Consider the following 16,784-nt stretch of genomic DNA (forward strand, 5'->3'; position numbering starts at 1 on the left):
ATGCAAAAATTGGCTTTTAAATATGGCTTTTTTCTTCAATTTCACCAATAACATTTATATATTTTTCTCATAAAATTGCAGCTTTTTCAATTTGTTCATCTTATTGATATATTCTCGTAAAATTATTTGACTTTATGCTGGTAATATTCAAACTTTTTTTCCAGTAAAACTGCAGGATTTTTTTTTACAAATTTTTCTAATTTTTAAAAATTTATTCATGCAGAATTGGGTTTTAAATATAACTTTTTTCACCAATAACATTTTTATATTTTTCTCGTAAAATTGCAGCTTTTTCAATTTGTTCATGTTATTGATATATTCTCGTAAAATTATTTGACTTTATGCTGGTAATATTCAAACTTTTTTTTCAGTAAAACTGCTGGATTTCTTTTTTTTTTTTTTTTTACAAATTTTTCTATTTTTTTTAGTAAATTTATTCATGCAAAAATTGGCTTTTAAATATGGCATTTTTCCTCAATTTCACCAATAACATTTTTATATTTTTCTCATAAAATTGCAGCTTTTTCAATTTGTTCATGTTATTGATATATTCTCGTAAAATTACAATGTTGATTCCCATGTGGAATTAACAGCGTGGTGACTTCACACTGTTGTAAAATATGTACTTTTTTCATGACTTTACTCTCATTATATTCATTTATTTTTTGTAAATTTGTTATCATAAAACTTCTCACTAAGAAAATTACCATTACCAAATTACCAAATTACCCCCTTTAACATAAAAAATTTTGACTTTTTCCTTATAAAATTACAATTTCCCCCATTTTTTGTTGAATATTCACTTAATTAACGAGTAATCTTTTTCACCCTTTCATGTGACCCAATGTGATATAGAAGACCCCAAATGTTAGATAAGCAGATATAGTGTGTTTATTGCATGAAAAGTCACAATGCATGTTTGTTTATAAGTTTAGAAATGCTGCCCATGTGCATAATAATTAGCATTTAAGGGCTTTCTTCTATACACAACATTACTACACTGGGAAGATTCACTGTTTTTCTTCCTTTTAACCAGGAAAAACAAACTTGTGTGTTTGCATTCGTTAACTGTTTACAGAAAGGGGAGAAAAGTGTGTGTGTGTGTGTCTTAATTCTTTTATGACTTTGCCAGTTTCCCTAGTGGGTGTGAAAGTGTTAAGTCAGTGCGTGGTGCGTTTGATTGCAGACAGTAAATCACGCACACACGCCTCTCATGTGTTGTTGTTGGTGGTGCTGCATGGAAGTAAAAGAAGGAGGAGAAGGGGGGGGGGCCAAGACACATGCCCATCCGGCCTCGGAGCGCTGCTTAGCGGACACAAGCAGCCAGACAACCCCCTCCCTTTTCCCCCCCACTTTGACTTGCATATCAAGGCCCCGCCCTTTTTTTTTTTTTTTTCCTCTCACTCGCCCCCCCCCCCCACTCTCTCTTTACGCGTGCACACGTGAGGCGCGTGTACGTGCCATCGACCTGCTATGTTATGTGATTACCATTCCGGTCGGGTGGCACCAAGCAAGCAAGCCAGCTGTAATTAATAACCCCATAATCCGGCTTGCATGGCGCACACACACACTGCAGAGACACGGGGAGAGAATGGGGACAGTTTAACAGCAAACACGGAGAAGAAATGATATAACAATGATAATAACTATCTGCTCCGAAAGAAGATTAGAAAATATTACCAGAGGACTTCGTGGAAAAAAAAAAAAAAAAAAAACTTGATGAAATCCAATCCCTTACTTGTTAAAATAATAATAATAATAATAATGCATTAAGATTTAACATGAGTGATTTAAGCCGAGGGGGAGAAAAAAAACATGTATTACAAAAGTGACACACTTTTCTATATTGCTTCGTGGAATTTTAATTATAACCACCTTGTTTGCTTTAAAATCGTCTTATTGACACGTTTCTTAAAAGTGGGGATTTATTTCTATGTTTTTTTTTATTATTATTATTACAACCCATTATTATAGATGCATTTTCCTATTGGGTTATAAGAACCACAGTTTCTCAATACACATCCCAATCCACTCCACGCGTGTTTATTACTTACTTGACACTCTCCACTGACAGTGTCATGATCATCACCGAGAGACTTTTTCACGTCTTTAGACACACAAAAAAAGGTGTTTTTTTGTTTTTTTTTACTTGAAGAATGCCTTTAAGGTTTTTGCAGCACTTTCACCAAAGTGAGTGGAATGTCAGCTTGCGTGTCGTGTTGGTGTTAATCAATGAAGTGGAATGACACTAATTAATTATTATCGTATTGATGCGTGTCATTTAAGTCTGAGTCTGGCCCACAATGAAGGCATGTTCAATTTCTAAATAATACAAAAGTTTGTGTATTGTTTTATATTTATTATTATTGTGTATTCATTATTTGCACAACAATTTTGTTGGTATTTCTAATTTATGTTTATTATAATAACTTTTGTGTATGTTAACCAAATTTGCACAATATATTTATCTTGTTCATATGTTGCTTTAAAATTAATTTCATTGTAATTAATTCATTTTTTGTATTATTTTCGAAATAAATCAAACAATGCAGACATTTTTATGTTATGTATTATGTTTTGTACTTCTTTTTAAGTCATTATTTCTTAAAAACACAAACATTATTGTTATTTTTATTACCTTTTATTGTTTACTGAAAATGCACAAACATTTATTTATAATATATCTACTATATATTACAATATAATGCATTTTAAATGTAATATTAGTACATAAATTATTCATTAAATGTGTATTGAAATCAAAATGTTACTAGTTTTTGGTCCATTTCCGGATATTATTGTGGTGGGAATAGTGTTTAAAACATTCAAGTGTTTATAAAATGCTTTAAATACAATAATATGTGTATAAATAGGAGATGAAATGTAAAAAAAAAATGAGATTGAAATAGAACGTCAAGGAGGGAGGAGAGAGAGAGAGAGAGAAAAAGAGAGAGAGAGAAAAGAGGGAGTGAGATTAGAGAAAGGGGCGGGGCTTGTAAAGGACTAGAAATGTCAATCTGAGCAAGGGAGTCCCAATAATCTAAAGCAATCTGTAAGGACCTGACCTTAGTCCATGCAGATCAATAGGCAAGAAGAAGAAGTGGAGAGCGGATCATTTCCACTGGAACTACACTCTTCCTCCTTTTTGACTTTTCTACTCGCCCCCATGCTTTGCTCACTCTAACACCAAGGAGAGGAAGAAGAAGAAGAAGAAGAAGAAGAAGAAGAAGAAAAAAAAGTGGATATTCCTGCTTCTTCTCGCTTTGCTTCCCTCTCTCTCTCCTTTCCACCCCAGCCGCCATGCCGTTCTCCCAGCTGGGCTACCAATACATCCGGCCTATGTACCCTCCGGAGCGCCAGGGGATGGCAGGGAACGCCCGGGCCGCCGCAGCAGCAGCAGCCGCCGCGGAGCTGAGTCCGTCGGGCGCTCTCTCCAACGTGCTGTCGTCCATGTACGGAGCCCCTTTCGCGGCGCCCGCTCAGGGCTACGGAGCCTTCCTGCCTTATTCCAACGATATCTCCATTTTTAATCAACTGGTAAGTCACAGTTTATCAACTTTAAACAAAAAAAAAACCACATTTTATGCTTTTTTTTCCTCCTTTCCTTCGGTGCCTTCCAACTTTGTGTTGAACTTTGTTTCGAGTTGAACTCGGTTTAAAAATTAATACACACCACTTGAAAACACTAAATAAACTATTTCAGTAAGAAATATGACTTAAATACACAAAAAGAACACAAAAATTAATAAAAAAAATGTTTTATATTGACTACTTCGGATGTGTGCAGGGTGCCCAGTACGAGCTGAAGGACAGTCCCGGGGTGCAGCACGCCGGCTTCGCTCACCACCACCCGGCTTTCTACCCGTACGGCCAGTACCAGTTCGGCGACCCCTCCAGGCCCAAGAACGCCACCAGGGAGAGCACCAGCACCCTGAAGGCCTGGCTCAGCGAGCACCGCAAGAACCCGTACCCCACCAAGGGCGAGAAGATCATGCTCGCCATCATCACCAAGATGACTCTCACTCAGGTCTCCACCTGGTTCGCTAACGCCCGGAGGAGACTCAAGAAAGAGAACAAGATGACGTGGGCGCCCCGGAACCGCACCGACGAGGAGGGCAACGTCTACCCCAGCGACCACGAAGGCGAGGAAGGCGACAAGAGGGAGGACGAGGAGGAGATAGACCTGGAGAACATCGACACGGAGAATATCGAAAGCAGCAAGGACGACCTGGACGAGCAGGACGACCTGCATTCGGAACTCAAACTGGACGCTAGGAGCGACTCTGAGGGTTCGGAGGGTTATGAGGATTTACCCGAGCAGAGGTTTCTCAAGGCGGTGCAGAGCAAAGAGCACCTCCACCAAATCCACCACCACCACCACCACCACAACCACGGCTCCCCTTTGGAGCTCAAAGCGGACAAACTCAACTCCGTCTCAGTCAGCTCCCCGCCCTCGGAGAACAACCAAGCCCCGGCTCAGAAACCAAAGATCTGGTCTCTGGCGGAGACTGCCACGGCGCCGGACAACCCTCGTAAATCCCCGCAGATGAGCGGCGGCAACCCCGCGGCCTCTACGGCTCAGAGCCTCATGGCCCCGCACAGACTCTCTCTGTCGTCGTGTCCCGTGGGGAAGATCCAGACGTGGACGAACCGAGCCTTCTCGGCGCATCACTTGGCTCTGCTCAACTCCAACCACCACTACCTGCAGGGACTCAGCAACCAGGCCGGCGCCGCTTGTACCGGCCTGGCCCTGTACGGAGGCGGCAGGACAACAGAGGACAAGGGTGCCGGTGTGGACACGGCGGTCACAGGTACTGGCCCACGACACTGAGAACCCACTCTCCAAAAAAAAAAAAAAAAAGACTTGTTTTCTCTTTTACTCTCCCTTTTTTTTTCTTTTGGATTATTTCCTCTCTAGGCCACACATGAAACATGATGTGTGTGTGAGTGTGTGTGTGTGTGAGTGTGTGTGTGTGTGGGTGCTGACCAGAAAGCATTTAAAATATGAATAATTATAATAATAACGTCCCTTATTTCTATTGTTTTCACATTTTTGTGCACCATTCTCCACTTTTATGACTATTATTAATAGTATTGTTTACAAGAAGCAACAGTCCAATGCACTGATAGGCTCCAATAATAATAATAATAATAATAATAATTCATAATGATTAAAAGTTTAGTGCCTTTGGCTGGTTCAAAAACACAATTTTTAAACATTTTTTTTAAATCCAGCAGTGTGCACTCATGTTTTTTTCTACAGAAATCTCCTTTTTTTGTTTTTTTTGCAAAGGCAATTGTCACTTTTTGCTGTTTTTAGCTCTTTATTTACTTTTTAAAAATATAGTTTACCCCCCCATCTGAATATGGAATGTAAAATAGATAATAATACCATCTGTGTATAGCTACATTGTAAGCATGTCCTTGTGTAAAAAAAATTGCTAATGTAATAATGTATGTGAGTAGTCTGTTTCTTTTTTTTTCTTCTTCTTCTTCTTTCGTTTCATTTTTATTTGTGAGGATTTGTTGATGGGGTTTTTTTTGTATATAAAGTTAAGAATATGTACATACTTGTGAACCAAATTGTACAAGAAAAGTCTATATTTTTGGCTAATAATAAATGAATTGCTGCAACTTTAAGATGTTGCTTTGTTTTTGCAATTTTTTTTTCTTTTTGTAGGTTAAAATGAAGGATTTATAATTAGGGGAAATATATTTTAATGCTGATATTATAAGGTTATCTTATAGAAAATTTCACTAAAAAAAAATCCTTCTCAGGAGATGAATTTTATGCAACTCATTCTCCATTTGTGTAGGTCCTTTCCCCAATTAAAACAATGTGCCTATAATAGTAAACAAACACAGGTGTAAAACTAATAATTTATTTTTCTTTGCCCCCCCCCCCCATGCACTGCAGTGTGAGCATGAATTTGCATGGCGTGGAAGTGGGATACAAAAAAAAAAAAGTTGGTGTTGGAGCTCCCTCTACAGTCTGCTGCACAGGCACAGCCATTCTTTGCAACCACACACACACACACACACACACTTTCTCTTAAAGGCTGCATTCTTTTATCTCACCTAATCTTATTTAGCTTTAAATTCTGCAAAATACATATTTGTCCTTTGAAGAAATGTCAGTAAATGTGTGATTTTGAGTTAAATATTGTGGCTGCAATAATGACTAAAAAAACGCCATTGTCACTAATAATGACTAAAAAAAGATTCATCTTGTAATATATAACCAAAATTTCACAAAGACTAATTTACAAACACATTTTTGGAAGTAAACGTTTTCCTAAATAAAAGTACATAACCTTAAAATGGGGCAAAAGTAAAATAAATAACAATAAATTGTATTCCTTGATTGTTTCATATTTTTTTGCATTTGTTGAAATATTTAAATTATGTTTTGGGAAAAGAAAAAAAAATACAAATGAGTAAAATATAGTTTTTTTTACATGAAATATTTTTTTTTTACTTGACATTATGAAATTGTTTTTAAAAAGCATAAAGTTGTATAAAATGTGTCGGAAAGGGATGAAAAATAAGAGATGTTCATCTTATTCTATATATATATATATATTTAAAAAAAATCTTACATTTCATTATATAAAAATACATCTTATTTTCCATCTTTATATTCCTATTTAACAGTTAAAAAATAACCCCCTAAAATATGATAAATAAGTGTCATGTTATTGTGAAAGACGAGTGTGTTGAAATGTCGGCGAGATTAAGTTAAAAGAGGGGATAAAAGCAACCCGTCCAATCAATTACTATCCTCCTTAAGAGGCCCCGTCTGAGAGCATCATGCATATTCATAAGTCCATCATCAGCTGATTGTAGCCCCCTCCCCCACGAAACCCCCACCACGGCAACGCCACCATTTGTTCCTGTTCCTGTCCTGGAAGTAACGGCTGGCATCATATGAAACACAATCGGATAGAAGAAGAAGAAGAATATATAGTGGAGGTGCATGATGGCGGCTATTAAAACAATCAGCTAGCTAAACAACTAAACAGGAAGTGGTTTTGAACATCACAGGATGTTTGCTCACGTGAGAGTTATCACCTAAACGGGACATCAATATGGTTGTATGAAATTAGGGATAAAAAAAAAACATAGTACACAAATCCTACAAACGTGGAATGCACCAGCTGCGGGGGCCACACAGATGGGTGCCGGGTACCCTTGGGGGTGACGCTATAAATGGTGACTCTTCTCCAACAGGACCTTACACGGTGTGAAAATGTACAGAGTAAAAGTTTTTGGTGCTAAGAGTGGGTTACCCCATTATGAAATGGAGTCATTAAAAGGAAATTTAATCTGCCCCCGCCCCCTACCCCCGCGCCCCCTCCGAAGTGTTCATTGATCCAGCTGGATGGCAGCTTCAGTAAAATACAAAAAGGGGCGTGGGTTCCGATGGAGCCATCACAGGGCCTCCGTGTGTGAATGAGTTCGGAGTAAATAAACACCCAGGGCAACCCTTTGGAAGGGGGTGGGTGGATGGCATAGAGGTGCCCCCGGTGGAAGAAGAGGCTGCTCCAAATAAAGAGGGTCAGCCTTTTGCTTTCACCTCATCCACCCATTCTGTCAAATACCCCCCAACACCCACCCCTCTTAGGGACACACAAATGTCACCTCCTTTGTGGCCCCAGTCGGGGTTTTAGAAGCGGCCCACTGTCTTTGTGCGACAAACTAATCCCTTTATGAGCCACTGTCCGCCGCCCCGAGTCTTGCCCGGAGAAGGGCCGCAGGAACACACACCTCCATGTCGTCTTACAAGCCAAAAAAAAAAAAAGAACCACGAAAGAAGAGTGGTCGACAGCGAAAGGGAAATTGGGGACGTTAAAGAACAGCCGTGGAGCCGCCCGCGGGGCCCATTCTGGGGACAAAAAAAGACCCAGGAGTGAGTGACATTCTCCAGAAAAAAAAGTCCGGGTGCTGATTTCATGGATTTTGTCGATGCAGGTTAGAGACAGAAATTCTTTTGGGGGGCAAATCTGAAAGGCAACAAGTGGGGACGGGGGGGCAAAAAGGGGGCGGCGACAACAGGCCCACAGGCCGGAGGCAGAGGCGTTCTGGAAAGAGGGAGGGTGAGCTCCTTTGCCGTTCACCCAGCTGAAAGATTGTGCTTTTCTCAGCCCCCTTCTTTAAGATCCTCCAGACAGGCCCGAGTTACAGGGCAATTATGGAAATGCGGCTTTGAAGCCGAGCACGGCCTCTTTTTCACTCGGTCCTCGGGACAAAGCATCGGCAAAAAGGGGATTTATGTGCGCTCGCCTCTATAAAACGGGCTCAGCATTGCTAACTTTTCCTCTCGCTGTGAAGTGGAAGTTTGTCCTAATTCTTGAAAGAAAATGATATATGCTAACCTTGGAGGGGTCTTTGTTGTTAGTCTAACATTAGCTTTGTTGTTTAAGGATCATAAGGATCATACGTAAGTATAGAAAGTCACTATCAGAGATCAGACCTCCACCAAGGCAACGCCGTAAATCAAGGGAAAATGATGCAAATTCTAAGAAAATTTTTAAATATTTGGTGAAAAATTTTTGGTGAAAAAAATCACAGGATCCAAAATTCCTGGAAAAGCACCCCTGGGTGGTATCATTATGATTCCAAGAATCAAACATCATCTTTAGCCAGACCTTTACTAAAATGGCATATCTTTCATTCTTGTGCATCCCATCTACAAATTATGATAAAATCTGTGTGCCATTTTTGTTGTTGTTGCCTAATACGGCTAAATTTAAAGCTAGCTGTGGGCTTTTACAAAACGAACAGAAGTCAGAAGACCCAAGTATATCGGTTATATCGATATTTTACCAAGAATATCGATATAATGAGACTTTACTGTACTTCGGTTAAAAAAAAAAAACCTCAAATTATTATTGAAAGCAGGAAGTGAACAAATGTAACAGTTACTGATTGTAAAAGTACCAAATGGAGGGGTAGGATTTAATAAGCTTTGCTTCTTCCTACTCCTTTCGGACATGTGGAACTGTGAACTGATTATGGGATGCACTCAATTGTAATGTGACGCATGTTCAAATGAAATTAAACCATTACCATTACCATTACCAAGTCTTGAGTCAAGTCATAACTAAACTAATGCAAATCCAAGTCAGGTCTCACATCATGACTTTGAGTACTTTGAATGGGGACACATTTTACTCAACACGTTAACCGAAAATATCAAGTATTTCCAAGTCATCAACCTAAAGACCAAGTCAAGTCGCGAGTCATTCATGTCAAAGTTCAGTTCAAATTTCAAGTCATTAATGATCGAGTCAAATCGAGTCCAAAGTCATGAAAAGTGTGAATTCGGTCTGACTCCGAGTCCCAAGTTTCATGACTCCAGTTCATGTCGCTCCATGCTAATGGAAGTATACCCATATATTTTCATCTGCTCGGAGAAAATGTACAAAAAAGACAAAGAAAAAGAACCAAGTCCCAAGCTGGTCCATGTAGGATGGGTGATACCACCATGATACTGGAGGGTTGACACTATTGTTAATTAACCTGTGATTACTTCATTGGCTTCTTCCTAATTTTTTTTGCATGATTCTACTAAGTTGCACTTTTTTTTTGATAGGTTGGCTGTTCCTGCGACTTATACTCCAGAGCGACTTATAAATGAAAAAACGGTTTATGTTACATAAACACTGGACACCTTTTCTGTTCATGTTTATTTTTTGTGTTAGCATATCTTACACCTATTCAGCCTGTTCTCTATTCTTTTATTGTTAGAACTTGCCTTCCAAGAGGACGTAATGTCTGTTTTGGTCAAGTAGTTTGGAAAATTAATTACCCGCAAAAAATGCGACTTATACTCCAGTGCGACTTATGTATGTTTTTTTCTACTAATTATGCATTTTTGGCCTTGTGCGACTTATACTCCGGAGCGACTTATAGTCCAGAAAATACGGTATATATGTATATATACCATATTTTCCGGATTATAAATCACATTATTTTTTTAGAACTTGCTTTCCAAGAGGACTTAATGTCTGTTTTGGTCAAGTAGTTTGGAAAATTAATTACCCGCAAAAAATGCGACTTATGTATGTTTTTTTCTACTAATTATGCATTTTTGGCCTTGTGCGACTTATAGTCCAGAAAATACGGTATATATATATATATATATACCATATTTTCCGGATTATGAATCCCACTTTTTTTTTTAGAACTTGCCTTCCAAGAGGACGTAATGTCTGTTTTGGTCAAGTAGTTTGGAAAATAAATTACCCGCAAAAAATGCGACTTATACTCCAGTGTGACTTATGTATGTTTTTTTTTTTTTTTTACCTAATTATGTATTTTTGGCATTGTGCGACTTATACTCTGGAGCGACTTATACTCCAGAAAATACGGTACTTTGTAAAAAGTCACAGCTCATATAATTCAAATCTTTTCCTGAATTTTCCATCCATTAGTTTGCATTGTTTACTGTATTAAAGCGTGTATTTTTTCGTTTATATTTTTGGTTGTCTGGAACAGATTAATTGGATTTACATGGGTTCCGACTGGAAACATGTTGTTCTTTATTATTTACATATTTGAAATACTTGTTTTTACGATGTAATACAAATTCAAGTGTCATTCCGTGTGTTTTATTGTCATTTTCTTCAATCAAGTTTTCCACAAACTAGCTACTGACTGACTAAAATTGACACCAGGCTATGACGTTTATGACACTCCAAAAAACAAAAAATAGTATTTCTTTAATTTTTCCTGTTCCTAAAAATAATCCCCGGCCTCAACATCTGTGTGGTTGATGTCCCTGCCCATCTTCCACGTCACTGTTATAGGACTGCCAAACCGTCGTCCCTGTGCTTTCTCAGCTTTGTACATAAGTCGGCGTTGTAGCACGGAATTTCGCCGCCCGGTGTCAACTAATAAGACACATTTTCTCCAGCCTCTGAGAGGATCGCAAAGGAGTGATGTATCCCGACACGGGCCGACACAGCGGAGGCCTTGTACGACACTACCCGAGCCTCCCTGACAAATGCCAGCCCTTCGGCTTTTCATCCGTCGGCGTTAATGAGAGTACATATTTTTTTGCACGTTTACAATATTTGTACAGACTTCATTGGTTCTTTGATGCGTATGCAGAAAGGGGACAAACTTGGAGTGAACTTATGACTTCCTGGGATTGGCTGACTGGTGGAAGGAACTTAATAAATTCTTCCTGCTCGGGAACACCGTCAAACAAGTGCTGTCTTACATCTTTCATGAATACATTAGCAGCCCTTTTGATTGATTGGGGACCCTTGCGAGAGGGTGAACCAATGAACCGACTCCTCCAGTAGTGATTAATAGACTTTATTCAACAGAGTCTTCTTCCTCTTCCTAATAACGTTCATGTAAACGAGGGCATTGTCGAGGGGAAGGGAGGGGCAGCGCCAACAATGGACACCGCTGATTCCTGGGAATGAAAAGTTTGGAATTACAGTAGAAGCTCGAAATGTGGTTGAAAGGGGATTTGTTCAGCTTTGGAACCAAATCCTGTGTTTTTCCGGTGGTATTGCATCCTTAATGCTCATGACTAATGGGAAGAGGGATGTTATTGTTGGTGCTTGGGAGGTGAGTCTTGTGATGGCATCACAAAAAAAGCCAAAGATAATGCAAAATATTCCAAATTTAATCATTTTTGAGCGACTTCAGGATTTTGCTAAAATTGTACCCCTGCTAGGGTGTTCATGAATGTACGTTATTTTAATTAGTTTTTTTTCACCAAATGGCTTTCAACTTTTTCCCCTATATTTATACATACAAAAAACTTTTAAATTGTTTAAAAAAATTGTGAATTAAATAAAACTTTTTAATTGTGTAAAATATTTTAAATTGTGCATTAAATTTATAAACATAAAATATCAAATATAAAAAAAATCGTAATATACCAAATGAATTTTTAGCTTAGATTAAAAATAATTAATTAAATTATAAAATAAATTTAAAAAAAATTATGTATGTACATTAATTTAATTAATAAGTTGTTTTTTTTACCAAATGGCTTTCAACTTTTTCCCCTATATATTCAAACAAAAAAAACTTTTAAATTGTTAAAAAAAATGTTAATTAAATAAAACCTTTTAATTGTTTAAAATATTTTAAATTGTGCATTAAATTTATAAACATATAATACCATAATATACTGAATGTTTAGCTTAGATTAAAAATAATTAATTACATTATAAAATAAATTAAACAAATTGTTATGAATGTACATTAATTTAATTAATAAGTTTTTTCTTTCACCAAATGGCTTTCAACTTTTTCCCCTATATTTATTCATACAAAAAAAAACATTTAAATTGTTAAAAAAATTGTTAATTAAATAAAACTTTTAAATTGTTTAAAATATATTAAATTGTGCATTAAATTTATAAACATATAATACCATAATATAACGGATTTTTTAGTTTAGATTAAACATAATTAATTAAATTATAAAATTAAAAAAACAATATTATGAATGTAACTTAATAAGTTTTTTTTAACCAAATGGCTTTCAACTTTTTCCCCTACATTTGTTCATACAAAAAACTTTTAAATTGTTTAAAAAAATAATTGTTAATTAAATAAAACTTTTTAATTGTTTAAAATATTTTAAATTGTGCATTAAATTTATAAACATATAATATCATAATATGCCAAATTTTTAGCTTAAATTAAAAATAATTAATTAAATTATAAAATAAAAAAAATTATTACCATTCTTCCTTGCTTTTATTTGTATAGCGCTTTTCAAGATACTCAAATATTATTTAGTACATTAAAATATACAATCCACTGTCCATCGTCCATTTTGTCTTTCCGGTTACCAAATACGGTTTCTTACCCAATGGATTTTTGCACAAATTTGACACTTTTCCTCACATACCCAAGTATGCAAGTACGTAAGCGTGTGTGAGGAAGTAGTACTGGGGGTACGAATGTGTATCCAAACATCTTGACTGGCTAATGATTGTTCTTGAGAGCCAGTGTAACCGTGTCTACAGGAAGTCGTTGTGGCCCCTCGTGTTATCTGCAAAAACAACAGAAGCTTCTTAAATCGGTGAACGCGACAACTTATCATCACGTCTTATATTAACGGCGAAGCTGCTACAAACCAGACGTACCCACGTGTGAGGTGACATCACCGCAAGGAAAAAGGTCGATAAGAGCAGGTGAGAGGGCTTTGCCGTGTAATGATGATGTCTGCCTGTGTCTAAGGTGTAAACCCTCCTATTGATCCCCCTTCGGTATCACCAATAGTCTCTGCAAACACTCGTGCCTGAGAGTAATGTGCTCGCATCGCATGGTTGGATAGCGGCTGAACTTTTCTACTTTAACTGGGATTTCGGCAAGAAAGATCACAGTTTGCGTGGGAGAAGGATCAGACACATGATTAGGTACACCTGCACTCTCTAATTAGAGCATTCCGATAACGGTATCACATTATTGACAATATGATCTGATATACTGTATGTTTATTGTTGTAGGTCACTAGGCATCGATAACGACACAAAACATCGATGAGACATTACACAATACTGCATGTCTGACAAACGTTCTCCTCTCATTCCATGTGGAAGTGGTACTTTTTTTAATACGTTTTTGGCTTTCCCCCCCCCCCTGTGAAGTTATATCTTATCTCTTATACGTAGGAACGTTCAACGTACGAAACCTGTTTCATGTTGAGCCATAGAAAATATTAGCATGTTAGCATGTTATGCTTAGCAAGAACAAGATTGTGTCTTGTTGGTACCAGGCCTGGGACAATATATGAAAAATTAATTCTATAATTTTGCCGGCCCATCCTCTGACATCTCTGTGTGGAGTTTTCTCCGGGTACTCCGGTTTCCTCCCATATTCCAAAAAACATGCTAGGTTAATTAGCGACTCCAAATTGTCCATAGGTATGAATGTGAGTGTGAATGGTTGTTTGTCTATATGTGCGCTGTGATTGACTGTGACCACCAGTCCAGGGTGTACCCCGCCTCTCGCCCGAAGACAGCTGGGATAGGCTCCAGCATCACCCGCGACCCTCATGAGGATAAGTAGTAGAAAATTAATGAATGAATTTGGCAGTTTTCCTTGTCTTCTGTCTCCGAATAAGCAAGACGAGGGGTCGCTCTCTGCATCGGTTTCAGCATCTTGGTGTGTTTGGTCCATAGAACAACGGCATGAACGGAGTGAGCCCTTTAGTCAGTCAGGTTGAATGCACAGAAAGTGCAGAAGAGTGAAATACAGTGGAGTAGATTGCAATGTATGGGTCTAATAGTTTAGTATCTCGTCTGTATCTGGGCCTTCCGACGTCATGGAAGTTTAAAAAAAAAAAAAATACGTGACTTCCATGCAAGTGACGATGGAATCTCACAAAGCGAGCCGCGCCTTCGTGGGACAGAAAGCAACAACATAGCGCAAATACCAAATTATTAGGTGAATTATGCGGTCAGCGGACTAGTCAACATGTCAGAAGGCTTTTCGTCTGATGATGTACTGACTTAGCGATTGTCTGTTAATGAGTTAAACACTTAATGACTTAATTGAAAACAAGTGCTTGACCCTTGTTCTAAAAGTCAGAAACGGCAGCCAAGTGTTTCGCTTTGTTCTCAGTAGATACAAGAGTAATTGCTTGGACGTGCGGAAAAGGGTAGCGTTGTACGATAAGCTCTGCTTCTTCCTACTCCTTTTCATGTAAACATGTCATGTGCTTCAGCGTGACTTTGCTTGACATCAACAAAATCCTAACCAATATGGCAGTATTCTCATGATGTCTGCTTCAAAGAACGTCTTCAGAAAAAAGGTGCATGCGTGTGTTTCTGCGATCGGCGAATACGCTCAATTAGCAGATGACTTCAGGGCACGTGGTGTTAACCTAAAGCCCCCGTGGGACCCATCTGTGGAGAGTGCAGCCCTGCCTCCGTCTGTAAAAAGAGCATGAAAATAAGCATATCTAATGTTATTTTACAGGTAGATAGAGTGGGATATTGAGGTGTAATTGGACGTAATAACTAACGGGATGACATAATCACTGATGGGTATGCACCTGGTTAGGTTTATTTTCAGTGTAGTCAATATAAAATGTATATAACTATAATTCATTCATACATTTTTTTACCGTTTATCCTCATGAAGGTTGCGGGGGTGCTGGAGCCTATCCCAGCTGTCTTTGGGCGAGAGGCAGGGTACACCCTGGACTGGTCACCAGCCAATCACAGGGCACATATAGACAAACAACCATTCACACTCACATTCATACCTATGGAACAAAGAACACTAAACTCATCACACACCAACTTAACACACACTTAATTAACCAAATCATTCATTTATTCATTCATTTTCTACCGCTTATCCTCACGTGAGCTGCGGTGGTGCTGGAGCCTATCCCTATTTTTGGAATGTGGGAGGAAATCGGAGTACTCGAAAAAAAATGCACGGAGAGAACATGCAAACTCCACAGGGTTGGAATTGAACTCGGGTCTCCTAGCTGTGAGGCCTGCGTGCTAACCACTCATTTCATTCATTCATTTTCGACCGCTTATCCTCACGAGGGTCGCGAGGGGTGCTGGAGCCTATCCCAGCTGTCTTTGGGCGAGAGGCAAGGTAGACCCTGGACTGGTGGCCAGCCAATCACAGGGCACATATAGACAAACAACCATTCACACTCACATTCATACCTATGGACAATTTGGAGTCGCTAATTAACCTAGCATGTTTTTGGAATGTGGGAGGAAATTGGAGTACCGGAAAAAAATGCACGGGGAGAACATGCAAACTCCACACAGAGATGGCTGAGAGTGGAATTGAACTCGGGTCTTCTTGCTGTGAGGCCTGTGCACAAACCACTCGTCCACTGTGCAGTCTAGTGTTATAATTCATTCATTCATTTTCTACCGCTTTTTCCTCACGAGGGTCGCGGGGGTGCTGGAGCCTATCCCAGCTGTTTTCGGGCGAGAGGCGGGGTACACCCTGGACTGGTGGCCAGCCAATCACAGGGCACATAAAGACAAACAACCATTCACACTCACATTCATACCTATGAACAATTTGGAGTCGTCAATTAACGTAGCATGTTTTTGGAATGTGGGAGGAAATCGGAGTACCGGAAAAAAATGCACGGGGAGAACATGCAAACTCCACAGGGTTGGAATTGAACTCGGGTCTCCTAGCTGTGAGCCCTGCGTGCTAACCACTCGATTTTCTTTGTTGATGTATTTCATTGGCAAAGTGTTCCCAACGAAAGAGAGGGTTTTTCAAGCTCTGACTTCTCTGAAAGCCTTGTACCAAAAAAATCGGATTCGGAATACCGTTGTGTTTCGTTACACCCCAAGTAATAACGCATAACGACCACTCTTTCCCATAAAAAAAAAAAACACAAAAAAAACTTCCTGCTCGGTATATATCTGGAAATAAATAAATATCCAGCATATGAACTCTGATCTTTGCTCCCCCTCCCCCACTTTTCCTGAAGGTCAGCGGTCCACTTTACATACACAGATTTCTCCGGAAATGATAAGACAAAGCGGCGAGGAGAGGTAAGGTCAGCGAGTTAAAGCAACAGCTAGAATGACAGTTAATTGGCCGGAGGCGAGTGTAACTGTCATCCATTTCCCTTGGGCTGACTCGGGAAGAAGGCGCCCCATCCTCAACACCCCCCTCCTTAGGGGACTCAGAGCTCCACACTTGTCAGCTGTCTCCCACAGGTTCAACCAGTGGACATGAACGCAACGGGATGGGCCGGAGTGATTATAATACCTCCGATTTGATTATTACTTCATCATTATTGTTTA

The 16,784-nt window shown here is 38.9% G+C and overlaps 1 protein-coding gene across 1 annotated transcript; it reads left to right on the top strand.

Annotated features, from left to right (window-relative positions):
- Positions 1–3,032: 3,032 nt before the first annotated feature.
- On the top strand, positions 3,033–5,646 carry irx3a (iroquois homeobox 3a). Its single transcript, XM_058089117.2, has 2 exons — positions 3,033–3,537; positions 3,788–5,646. The coding sequence occupies exons 1-2, from the start codon at positions 3,301–3,303 to the stop codon at positions 4,829–4,831; spliced, it is 1,281 nt and encodes a 426-aa protein (XP_057945100.1). The 5' UTR covers positions 3,033–3,300; the 3' UTR covers positions 4,832–5,646.
- The last annotated feature ends 11,138 nt before the right edge of the window (positions 5,647–16,784 follow it).

The sequence above is a fragment of the Doryrhamphus excisus genome, linkage group LG13 (assembly GCF_037039965.1).
Source record: "Doryrhamphus excisus strain RoL-2023G ecotype Guam linkage group LG13, RoL_Dexc_Guam_v1.1, whole genome shotgun sequence".
NCBI classification, from domain to species: Eukaryota; Metazoa; Chordata; class Actinopteri; order Syngnathiformes; family Syngnathidae; genus Doryrhamphus; species Doryrhamphus excisus.

Bases quoted from the DNA above. Each gene is read 5' to 3' on its own strand.
- irx3a (XM_058089117.2), top strand. From the start codon at position 3,301: ATGCCGTTCTCCCAGCTGGGCTACCAATACATCCGGCCTATGTACCCT. The intron at 3,538-3,787 runs GTAAGTCACAGT...GGATGTGTGCAG, and splicing joins TCTCCATTTTTAATCAACTG to GGTGCCCAGTACGAGCTGAA.